Raw genomic sequence first — 13,544 nt, forward strand, 5'->3', positions numbered from 1 at the left:
ACCTTCTAGTGGCATGGAAAATCTTTATTGAAGTAAATATATTTATAAAGTCAGTACAATTTAAGTTCAATAGTTTCCAAAAATATTAAAGTGCAGGTTGCTGATCACCTGGCAATGTTAAATATGATTATTTCTTAATTAAAAATACAAGCTAATATTGAGAAAACTGTAATATGTGAATAATAACATGTATATACCTAAATAAAATCATGACAAAAATATATTTTAGGCAGGCTCTGAATTACACTGCTCTGTGCTGTTGTTATCCTGGCCACAGTTCTCGATAGATAATAAACTTAATAATTATACAGCCGCAAACGTCACGTGACAATTTCCATTCGCCTATAAAAGGGACGTGTCCTTTAATATATCAGCTGTTCAAATTCTCAAGTAACATCGGCGGCGTTGTAATAAATTTGGTCAAAATAAGATGTGCAACTAATTTAAAAAATCAATGTGTCCACGAGATAATAGTATGTAATTTTCAATGTAGTAGCAACAATCAATTCCTCCCGAACGCGTGGGCAACCATCAACTAGTTGGGCATCTTAATTTTTACAATAAAATCAAGTTACAAACTACGCAATGTATATTCATGTATACAATAATTACTAAGTGTATGAATGTATAATAATGTAAATACATTTTCATGAAAAACAAAAATAATATCATGGAATATTCAAAGAGCCAAAATATTTTGAGATTAACTCTACCTCGTTATTAACTTCTAAGATCTAGGCACAATGCAGCAAAGACTCCTGTATGGATAACAATATTTTCGTTGACTGTGGGGGCAAAATAGTATAATATAATAGTCAACACCATCACACAATACGTACTGAAGTCATTATCTAACACTGCTAACAAATTGGTAAAATTGTTCGTAATATATCAATAAAAACATTAAAACAGAACGACTGGACCGGAATAATCAGGAACAGCTTTGGAATGGTGGAATGTAGCAGCTTAGAATAATGCTTTCAGAGCCTGACTTCCCAGGTGTTGGATGCTTCCGTAGCCTCGGCCACCCATCTCTAGGGCAAGCCGCATACAAGGCAACTACATCTAATAAAACTTTTAACCTTACGTTTGTTATTTTTCAACTTTACGGAGGGTATTGTCTGTTAGATATATTATTATTATTATTATTTTTGTGTCACTGATGTCCACTATTCGTACACCCCACGTGGACTACACCTAAGTTTAAAATACTTTAACAGAATAAAATTATTGAGCAAATATATTCTTATGAGAATATAGTAGACATTTGCTCGGCTGCACCAAATCTACAGAAAAAATTCTTTATATTCTAATATCAAATACCAATGCACACTCCACAAATGTCATTTTCGTTATCAAGAAGAATAAAAAAAATAACTACCTAATTAAATTAAAAACATTAAAAGAAATCTTTGGATCAAAATTAAAATATGCATTTGGAACATGCACCTTCCACACAAACACAAAATTACATACAATAAATTTCAATTGTGTAAACATAGAAATGACAAGAAATTAAAAAAGTGTAACCTAGGATATACTTAAATCTAATTTAAAAACAAAAGCCATTTTAAACGTATATCTAAACCGAGGAGAAACACAGATGTTTGAATTTTTTTTTTCAAATGAAACAAAAATCGCTCTCACATTACGACAAATGTAAGCAAAGTAATGGGGGCGTGCATTGGTGCAGTAGTATCACTCCCAATGTGGATTTCAAGAAATCCGAATGAAAAATAAAATGGAAATCACAGCACTATATATACTTTTAAGGTACACGTCTGTCTACAGATGGCGTATTGTGAGATACATGGATTAGTTATGATATGTTTTGTTTTACTGAATAATTTGCGTGATGGTAATATATGAATGGCCGTAAACGTGAAAAAAATTATGCTTATAGTTATAGAATCAAATGAATTAAAAAAAAAAAGATATTACAATACGTAAATACCAAGAATTGTATATTAAAATATTTGTACTTTTACTGACTAAAGGAAAAAACATTGGCAACTGCTAATAATCCTACAATTGTAAAAAAAATAACTTGTATAATGTAGATTGAAAATGGTCTTCTCAAATTCGTTCACTCTAGATGTGGAATGCAATTAGAATTCTTTAACAATATTAAAAGGTATAATAATATATTAAATTTTTATAATCAGCTCAACAATGTATATAATCTATAATAATTTAAAAGCCTAGATCCAAACTGTGATATTTATTGCACAAGCACTCTGTGGCTTAGAATTCCGTCCGGAATATAGAGCTCACAACCTTAAATGTTGGTTTTTGAACAGCGGAGACCAAATAAATTCGGTGATAGAAGGTGGGTGAAGAATCTAATTTACTTTAAACATGCTAAACAACTATACGTTATCATAGTGTGTGAACAATATACTCGCTATATAAGTTCGGGTTATCTTTTTCATACCAAAACTGCCCCAAGCAGCGATGACAATTAAAAGAACATCCACTATTATATTTGATCACTATACTTGTCAGGCAAGCAGGTGATCAGCGTAACTGTGCCCTAACCAGACCGAAGGCGTAAACGGTAAAGTAAAATTGGCCAACCCCACCCACAGTCACATGAAGACGGTCCGTATCGTGTTATGTTACACTCGCCACAAACTCCATCAAAACCATCGAGCTGTGCTTGGTGCCACAACTTAGGCAAAACGCCCACCTCCAATAGGGAGGGTAACATTAGAGCTCACCTTGTGCGCTGCGAACCCTACTAATATCGCATCGCTTGGCACTAAACGTTACTGCGGCAACGACTGCCACCCCGCTTCCCCTAAACCAATGTGGTAACGGCCTTGGAAAATCACCGACAACGCGATACCTAGTGCCAAGCTATGCAATAGCTACATCTACTGAAGTAATTTATTGCTGGATACATAAGGGAATATAGATTCAAGAGAAATATATTTACCAAAAAATTGCTTTAAAGTGTATATAGGTAACTTTTAAGATTCCCGAGAAAGGCTACTGTAATGTACTCTAATGATACAATTATTATCAAGTAATGTCAATGGACAATAGATACCATTTGACCTGCCATTACCCCATGACTAAGTGCTTACTGCTTACTTGCTACAGCAAGAATGTACAGCCGGTGGTTGAGACCAATAACGGCCAACGACCCCCTCCCTACCCTCCCTCTCCCTCCTCTATCCCACTCCTCGCTACCCCCTCTACCGTCCAGCTAACAACATCTAACATCATCTAACAACACCACGAGAGGCAAACACACCACACTGTATTTTCATTTTATTGTATATCGTTTGAAAAATACTAACTTCTACTAAACTTCTACGCCAACACCTACATAAGATACATGGCAAGAACAAAAGGAAACCTTGTCAACGATATATCACCAAAATTAAGTGTAAGGATAAATAATATTAATATACAAATTATAATACTTTCGATCGTACGGCCAAATAATAAAGCCAGTGGATCGTTCGATAAATTACACATTTTTTAAAACTTCAAATTTATTAATATTGAAATTCACACATAAAATAGTATAATTTGTAAAATTATCCAAAACTTATCACACCACTTTTAATAATTTTTATGCAACCCTAAGCAATATTTATTAATAGCGTCAAACGCTCCCTTTGGGGCTTATAACTTCTATTTCGGTTAATTTTACGTCACTAACACACAATAATTTTGATCAATGGCCAACAAATAAAAATCGAACATTATAATAATATTAAAACCCTGAATATTAATAAAACAAAAAAAAAAATGGCAACAATTAGTAACTAATTTTACATATATTATTATACAATAAAATAATTACCATGTGCATGCACAAATATCGTAAGAAAATAATTTGGCAGTAAAAATTCGTAACTCTAAAGGCCTATCGCACTGGCCAAAAATACTACAAATATAGGCCCGGAACATATTAAAAAAAAAAAAACAAATTAATGAACAAACAAGAGTATTAATGACACCTATCATCTACCAAGGGGATGTAGACTCATTTATAGCCTAATAAAAAAATAAAAGAAAATAAAATTCCCTAATACTATCGGGACAAAAATCCTGAAACAAAATAACTTAAAAACAATAAGAAAAATAAACCCAAAAGTTACTCACTAATAAATAGAGGATTCAAGACTCAACGTTAATTTTTATAAAACCACCCGTCCTCATAGTACTGAGTACTGAGCGGCGTTCAGATGTCGCCACCGTACTAATTAATACCTTCACAACAAAACCTGCCCTGATTGGTTGAAGTCTTCCATTCGAAATTCAAATTGTCTCTATTATTGCTTATATCACATTGTTGCAAATGTTTTAGAAATGTTCTAATACACAACAATAAAAAAAAACAAATACCACTAATTAAGTACATACTTTAGTTTACACGACTACTTATGAATTGCAAATACAAATAAATAATAGATAATTTTATATATGGCTCAGCGATACACCCTCGTTTTGGTTCATGGTTGTATAAATTAAAATTAAACGTCTTGTATAAACTTAACGACCTATATAGGAATTGAGGAACTGAAATTGTTCAATAACTGATATTTCGAAGTAAGATTCTTTTTTGTCTTTTAAGTTTTAGATATATCCAGAGTAATTAGAGAGCGATGTATAACGAATTAAAAATAAATATCACATTCAATTTTAGGTGGTCTGGTTAAGTACTTTTGCTTGATGAAGAAAATAATTTAATACAGGTTTTTATTATACGTTGGAATTTGACTAACGACAAATTAATGTGAAGCATTGCTAATTAGAAAGCCAGATGATTATTTATAATATTATCCTTAAATAGATTTTCGATATATTTTTTTTTTACCACACATGTACGTAAAGTCTAAATGAGATAGAAACAAACAGAATTGTAAGCGAAATCGTTATGACATTAATATTACTCTACTAACCACAATTTTTAACATTTTTTTTTTTTTCTACTATCTAAAACATTACGCATCTCAATTTTGATTATTCAATGTGGATAGATATAAAAATATTTACTTTGGCGAACTGTATACGAATTTAAACACATTGTAGAAATAAAATTTGTTTATAATGGCACTTTCATGGATTATAGTTTTTTTGATTAATGCGCAATTTTTAATTTTTTTGTTGCTCTTGTTGTTATATATATTTTTGTGACAATTTTTTACCCGTAATACATCAATGCCAATATCCATCGCATTCACGAAGATGCCACATAAACAGTAACGTTTAAAAATTCTTTAAATTATTAATTATCAGTACAAAAATTATTTAAAACTTTAGTAACAGTGGTTTTTAATATAATTAGCATCAGATAATTTTAAATTAACCAAACCGTATATATCATTATTAATAGCCTAGTAATGAAAAAGTTTCAATATAGGCTCTTAAAACAAGAGTACATGGAAAAAACATTTTGTATAGACACAAGAAATCTGTAAATGGTAAATATATTTTAACGGACAATATATAATATTGTATACGCGATTAACCTAAACTAGATGGCACGTTATAATAGTGTCGCCTCTTTGGTCACGGTAATAAAAAAAAAAGATTTTGCTAACAATAACTCAATTGTGCGTTTTGACGTGGCTGCCTCTCAGAGATTATGAACATAGTCAATAATATACTCTGCAGACAGAAATTTTGTGTGGAAATTGGAGTAATGCAAGTCTAGTGAGGCGACACTCCCACGCAGACCCCTAATTGACATGTATTATCAACTTCACTCGAACTAGGAACCATACCAACTGCTAAATTTAGAAACAAAAACAAATTCCAGCCGATAACATGCATGAATAACCTTAATTAGAGATCAATTATATTAAGCATCAAAATTATGTCCTTCCAATACTATTCGTTGCCAAAATTGTTTAGACCAACATATAAACAAATTTTTAAAATTTTATATTTTTTAACATTACACTGCTAAATATATTAGATCTTCAATCAGAGGTAATTTTTTTTTTATCTTTTCCACATGTATATTAACTGGAACATAAACATAATATATAAACATAGAAATATTAGCCTAAACTTTGGATTGTCTGTTATAAAACTAAATGCAACCATAGTATAAAAAAAAATGAGAAATGAATTAAACCAAAAACGCAAGTATCTAGTACTTTGGGATCGATATATCCATTGGCAGTGAAATAAATCCAATTAATAATTTCTACAATAAACAATACAAGGAATAGGAGAGTTGGAATCACTACGGTTCACTGCTAATGGATAAAATGTGACTATCATGAACACAAATCAACAAAATAAGTAGTCAAATACTGTTTTAGCAAAAAGGTTAAGCTTTGTAAAATCAGCAATTAAATATAATAATATAGGGAATAAATGTGAGATCTTGTTGTATGCAGACTTACAGCCATTGAGTTATTCCTCAGACAATGTAAAGGGTGTTGAGGACAAGAACGTGGTGATTATTTTTAGCCAGAGTGACGATATATCCTTCAGATGTTATCTTTAATCCGCAGCAGCGAGACACCTGCAATTGAACAGTATTATATAAATCATTATGACTAAGCTATGATATAATATTTTAACTCAAAAATTGAAAAATAAATCAAAGTACTGCAAAATTGTTTTGTTTCAAACATGGCCCTTGCAGTATAGTGCCCCTTACATAGAAAACGCTCTAAATAGTATTTTATTTGATTACCTTAACGTAGGGGCACTCAAACTCAGTGACCAACACTCCATCCCTTGAGAATACAGCCACATGGAACTTGTTGCCGTGTGAGTCTCCGATGAGCACGTCGCCGGCGTCAGACACGTCTATTCCGTTGGGGAAGTTGGTCACGTTCTCGCAGCCGATGCGACGGAGGAAGCGACCTTCGTCATCGAAAACGACTACGCAGTGACCCTTAAAGTCGCACACGTAGAACTCCTTACCTGAAACATCATGGAAAATATCTATTGAATGATAATATATTATTAACTAGTTCTAAAACTTTTTATATAATTATATGATCATTTAAGAAATGTGTAAAAACTACAACTATCTTTTTGGCCGCGACTTCTTCCGCGGGACTTCGGAATTGTGTTCAGAGAGAAATGATAAAGTTTGTCAACACAATAGATGTAATGTAAATAACCGTTAGCAACATGTATAGTCTGTGTGACTTAACTGCATAGTCAATACAACTGTTATGCCTTAATTTACTATTGTTTTATTCTTTCTAAGCTATATAACTGTACAGTTTAATCGACTTTCGAGCAGTTTTCGCGTGAAAGAGCATCAAATATGAAACATCCATATATTCGCACATACATCCTTACAAACTTTGGCATATATAATACTAGTAGGATAGCATGCGTCCCCACAGCAAGGTTAGTTAACCTTAAAAGATCGAAAAACTAAGACAATAAAAGAAATTTAGTTATTAAAATAAGTCGTGTGCACGCCTTAGTGACAAATGAGCGTTGAATACCAAACACATAAAACAGTGAAAGCTATTGTTAAATTCTTACTCGTATAGTGTACTTATAATCACTCAATACGAGTGTTCACAGGTATTTTTAATTCCACTCGATTTATAATTTGGGAATAGTACCATCCATTAGTAGTAAACGGGTACATATTCGACCGTCTGCTACTAGCTTCGCATTACAGTCAATGTGACTGTAAGCCCTACAACTTGCTGCTTATTGTCAAAAAAAAATGCGTCACGACTCAAGTCAAACCTCGTGTTGTATACATAAAATATTTGTATGTGTGTGTAAAAACCTACGCGAGTGTGAGTCATCAAGGATGTACTGTTATTTGTAAAATGGCTATTCTATTATTTATGTGCATTGGATGTTTATTGAAGTGAATGATTTGTAATTATATAATTCTTTATATTTCTAACAGTATATGAAAATTGTATCAGAATGCTGCTGATATTTGTTTAAATAAATTAAATACGCTCATACATCCTGTCTAGAGTGGGAAAGGTAGGACCTGAAATCTCTATGCTAGCCCTAAATACAAATCAGTAAAGAACACCAGAACTATGATTCAGTAGCAACTGAAACATCTTTAGAATGATCTAAAAAATCTTAGCTATATCACATAACTCTTTAGCTTACCGCTTATGGCTATATCTGAAGGTTCTCTCATGCACTCACTGCAATCAAACCAACTCAAGAGATCGCCTTCTTCAGATAAGATAAACACTGTAGGAGTAACACTGTCGACAGCCACTATCAATCCTTCAGCCGTCACAGCCAAGCCAGCTACGATATCGATAAATCGGACCTGTAAAATAAATCAGAATTCATTTGACTGATTCGAAACAACAAAACACTTGTACTTTATGAACAGCAAAACATATATAAAAGTTATATAGCTCATGTCAAATATGTAAAATTACTTACAGCAATTTTCTTCAAGAAATGTCCATTTTTGGTGAATATTTGCATTCGTGATCTTTCATTGCCACGATCACAAACCACGAACTTGCCTGTAGCGCGAACTACGGCTACTTTTCGTGGGTACCAAAGTTGACCCTCTTCTTTCCCAGCAACACCAAAATTAAACTTGTGTGTTCCAGATTTATCAAAGACCTGAAATTGTTTACACTTATTATATAAGCCTCATAAAACCTCATCCGAATTAAAAATAATTATAATTACCGTGATGCGATGGTTGTTAGTATCTGCAACTATAATATCTTCGTCGTTTCCAAGACAGAATCCGTGGGGAGAATTAAACTGTCCCTTGCCACCTCCTAGCTGACCAAATTTGAACCTTATGTGCATCGGTGTTGCTTTAGTGGCACGAACTAGTGGCGCTGGAGGTGCGACCAACGCTGCTTCCTCAGCAGCAGTTAGTAGTGGTCTACCTGGAGACACTCCCCGGGGGCCTACTCCGCCTAGGCCACCAACACCACCAACCCCACCAAATCCATTCACTTCTGTAAAAAAAGAAATATTGGTTAAAAAGTTTCTTTACCCAATCATTATAATGAAGTGTTAAAACCTTACCAGTGTTAAGTCCGAGCTTAGCCAGAGCTTGTAAATTGTTATATGCTTGAGGAGAGTTCAGATCGCCAGCAAGTAGTTCTGCGAGTGTGAAGGATGGCGCTGGAGACGCGTGCGGCGGTGGAGGAACTTCCTTTTCAGCAATGCTTGCAAGTTGTTGCAGGTTATATTCAACCATGAAGGCAGAGCTGGTACTCCTGAGACGCCACCAACTCCCACACTGTTAACGCCAACGACCCCAGGAAGAACTCCAGAGTTTGCTACACCAGTAACCGGTCCAACTCCCGGTACCCCTATCGAAGGGACGCCCACTCCAACCATACTCCCAACTCCTCCTGTAACACGGCGAACGTTCCCAAGAGGGAAGTCATCGAAGACAGGTGCATTTGTCACGGAAACAGCAGGAGAATGAGAATTAGAAGCTACAGATACAATAGCCGAGGATTCGCTGGCTCGTTTTCTCTCTTCGGCCCGCGTAGCTTCAGTACGGAATGTGCCAAATGTCTCCTCTGTGATAGCATCAAATTTATCCATCTTGGTGACATACTCAAGAGAATAATCGATGTCAAATTCAGGGGCCCCTTCCAAAAGCCGAGCAAACTGGGAAGCAACGGTCTTTTTTAACATAACAATCTCAGTACCATCACCCCTTCGAAGAAGTCGAGCTGCGAATTTGCAGGCGCAATCTATACGCTGCACAGTCTTATCAACGCGATCGAATAAGTCCATCACTTTTAGCTCTCTCTCTTTGTGTAGACGCTCAAGTTCTTCTAGAGCTTTGTCACGGCGCCTTTCGAGGGCTGCTTTGTAAGCATGGTAAGCTTCATTGATGACACTTTCAGCATCATCCCTCTGACGTTGTAAGTCGCCCAATGCGTCGTCTAGCCTCGCCGAAGCGCTTCCAGCAGCGACGGCACGGGCGTTAGCCTCTACAATGAAATTACGCAGTTCCGCACGTAAGTTTGGTTCAGCATCCACAATCCGCTCGCAGCGGTGTTCTCCGACTTTATGATCAACTGTCAGGCATTCCGTGCAAGCCCCGACTTCACACTCGCAACAATAATACTTAAGACTTTCTCCAACATGACGAGTACAGAATATCGGCTTGTGCACGGCAGCCTTTTCTTTGGAAGATCTCAAAGCATCAAATGGAACAACGCGATGGTTTTCAAAGCATCGCATAAATTCATGAGCGGAGTTGCAGTTCGAGCACAAAAAATGCGAGCAATCAGTGCATCTGGCAACTGCAGGTTCCTTACTCTTGCAGCAGGTGCAAACCACAGATTGATCCATGGCAGAGACATCCAAGATGTTAGTTAGGACATAATCCGATGGAAGTGATGCAGCTCCTCCTCCTGGCATCTACATTAAGGTAACATGGTATAAGTAAAATTTTGTATTGTTGGTAAATAAATTTATTAAATAAATGTATTATTACCACCTTAGTTTCTTGTTTGCATAGGGGGCATTCAACAGCCAAATCATATTTGAGGGAATCCCCAGCCTCATTTACCATTAACTTGTCAATACATGCTTCACAGAATACATGAAGGCATGACAGAACCCGAGGACTGCATAATTTATTGCTGCAATTTAAGATATCAAATAAACAGATCAATTTAAAAATGTATAGCTGTAAAAGTCAATAATATGTATTGCTTTCTAATTGAAAAATTGTGTTGATTTTACACAAAAATCTAATAAAATCCAATGAGTCAAAATATATTTATTATAATGCTTGTCATTTTGCTTCAAACCCTTATGACTTTATATTTTATATTAAAGACAAAAATAAATTTATTCTGAATTTATAAAACTATTTACTAATAGCACCCACAGAATTTCTTCGGGTTATTCATGAATTTTTAGTTCATTAACTCAAACTTTCAAACTTAACATTCCCTCATATCTATGGTAAATTATTTATGGTAATCTAAACTAAAACTCACTCGCAAAGTTTACAATTTTGTTCTTGTTTTCCTGTATCAGTAGATTCCAATGAACCCTCATCTCCAAGGCTAACAAGACCATCGCCAAAAAGCTCACCGTTAATTTCTTCCATTTTAACTTATAATTACAGTGTTGTATAATGTATACTTTCGACCTCAATCAACAATAATAATCTGAAAAAACAAAAATTTCAATACTATGCTGGAAATCATTGTCTTGTTTTTACATAAACACCAAATATAAATCAAATAAATATATGTGTAAGTATATATGTATAATATAATATTATTTTAAAGAGGTAATATATACCATAGAGCCCATAGAATAGGCAATGAAAAATATTTTTTTAGGATAATGATTCCTTGTTAAGACAAAAAACAATTTAATTATTTATTCCCTTTTATGAATTTCAAAAGAAATCCATGATAATATACCACTAATTAATTATAATTACACTTCCACATAAAGAGTATTTTAATCATATTTTTTTATGGAAATTTGCATATTGATAGCTTTGATAGCAAATTTTGTACAAGAATGAAACATAATATCAATAAAATAAACATTATATCAAGCAAGCACTTGGTTATGGAAAATGAAAAGCAATAAAACTATTATAATTGAAAAGTCATAGCAATTATATGTAAAGTTAAATACATTTTTTTTTAACATAATAATAACATTGAATATAATTTAGAATTTTAAATCGTTATTGTGGATTGGAGGAACCAATAAAGAAATATTGATTATCTTTAATATGTGTTGCAATCCGGGCATTGATAATAAAAAAAAAACAAACCATTTGGACATTCGACAAATTACTATAAAAAAAAGTCTCAGTTGATTTGTGGAGTTATTGCAATTATAAATCATCCTTATTTCAAGAGATAGCTAGAAATTGAAAATATTTCTATTCAGCAATACATGATCATACATTTATAAAAAAAATACTGTCATAAAAATACATAAATTTGAACAATACTTTAATCTTTATTTCTTTAAATTCAAGAGTATGTTCTAAATGTTGAAAATTTAACAACACAACACAAATAAATAATAATTATACAAATATTAAAAAAAATTACAATATAGTGTGGGAAATCTTATTCAATTATCACAAGACTAATAGAATAAAAAATTATTCAAACAAACGATAAAAGACTTGTAAAAAATTATTATATCATCCTATTACAACACACTCATTTTTTATATATTTGGTAAAGAAAGTTCTACATAAATGTCATAAAATAAATTTGTTACATAAAAGTAAGAAGGTATTTAAAATAAAGTTCATTTTGAAGGTTTGTTCAGTAAGTTAACAAAAAAAAAAAAATTTAAGTTAAAATTATTTCTATGATTTTATAGACATCCTTTGGTATTAATATTGAAAAAACTATGGCACAATAAATCCCTTTATTATTCATTATTTAACTTCAGGCTGTATAATATATATACCAATACCAGTACCTACAAAACATTTGAAAAAAAAATGATAGTCACTCCAGAAAAAATCAAGTAATAATATAATCAACAGATGTTTATTATGTCATATTAAAAGCTATAGTATATTAAATGCATAAGATATGTTTTTTTTAAGAAGTAGTACTTGTAAACTTAGTCCCTTGGATTTTTCATGATTATTTTATGTATGTAAAAAATACGTTACTTCACAAGACAACGGTTTTATATTCACAAAAAAGTATATATAAAGACAAATTAGTCAGCGCACAAATCATTAAAATAAGATCATTATTACTACTCGAAATGTATAACAAATTAAAGAATTGTTCAATTATTGTCCAAAAAATATTGACAGCTAATGTTATATCAATTTCAAAATTAACAAAAGATAATAAATTGTTAACACACCGGCCTGAGTTATTAATTAATACAAAAAGATAGAAAAATGTACCAAATCTATAGTATCTGAAGGTATCTACATACTATATACATACAATGAAGTACCTATCATAAACGCAATGCACCATGCACGCTGCAGACAATGGCGAAGGTCGATAGTCCACTTAAATTCGATTTCAATATGTCGTAATTAGATTATAGATTCAAAAATAAATTTTAAGAGCTTTTACTAACCTTTAACAGTAATATTTTGTGGAAAGGGCGAGATTCAAACACGCAGAATGTTCTACCACGCCGTAACTATGAGAATATTCATCACTATGTAAATAAATAAAAAATGAGCATCAAGCTTCAACAGATATATTTTTAAAATAAAATAGTTTCTTCGATGAATTAAAAGAAATGTTTTGTCATGTTCTCATTTTAAAAAGACGAATGAATACATCACTGTTTCGGTATTGATTTTCTTCGTTGGTTGCGCTCAAAATGCTCTGGGTAAATATTTAGTTATGGCAACAAAATTCAATTCATTTTTCATAATATTATTATGATTATTTGTTTCCTAAATTTTATCCAAGTTCAAAAAATTTATTTATACTACTTTTAAAATAATAATTAATAATAAATATTCAGACTTCAAGAATATCATTAAATCTTTAAAATAACTGGCTAGTGGTTAAAAAAATAAAAACTATCAAACAAAATCGTTTCTTTAACTTACCTTTTGCAAAAAAATATTAACTCAGTCAATGCAACGT

The 13,544-nt window shown here is 32.6% G+C and overlaps 1 protein-coding gene across 1 annotated transcript; it reads right to left on the reverse strand.

Annotated features, from left to right (window-relative positions):
- Window positions 1-3: 3 nt before the first annotated feature.
- LOC116766513 (brain tumor protein) lies at window positions 4-13,269 on the reverse strand. The gene is given in 10 exon segments (XM_032656393.2): window positions 4-6,496; window positions 6,671-6,903; window positions 8,083-8,251; window positions 8,371-8,559; window positions 8,629-8,909; window positions 8,980-9,156; window positions 9,159-10,338; window positions 10,418-10,562; window positions 10,926-11,099; window positions 13,021-13,269. Coding segments are annotated over 9 exon segments (2,592 nt in total). The 5' UTR covers window positions 11,039-11,099; window positions 13,021-13,269; the 3' UTR covers window positions 4-6,391.
- Between the last annotated feature and the right edge of the window lie 275 nt (window positions 13,270-13,544).

This window comes from Danaus plexippus, chromosome 15, assembly GCF_018135715.1.
Source record: "Danaus plexippus chromosome 15, MEX_DaPlex, whole genome shotgun sequence".
Classification (NCBI taxonomy): Eukaryota; Metazoa; Arthropoda; class Insecta; order Lepidoptera; family Nymphalidae; genus Danaus; species Danaus plexippus.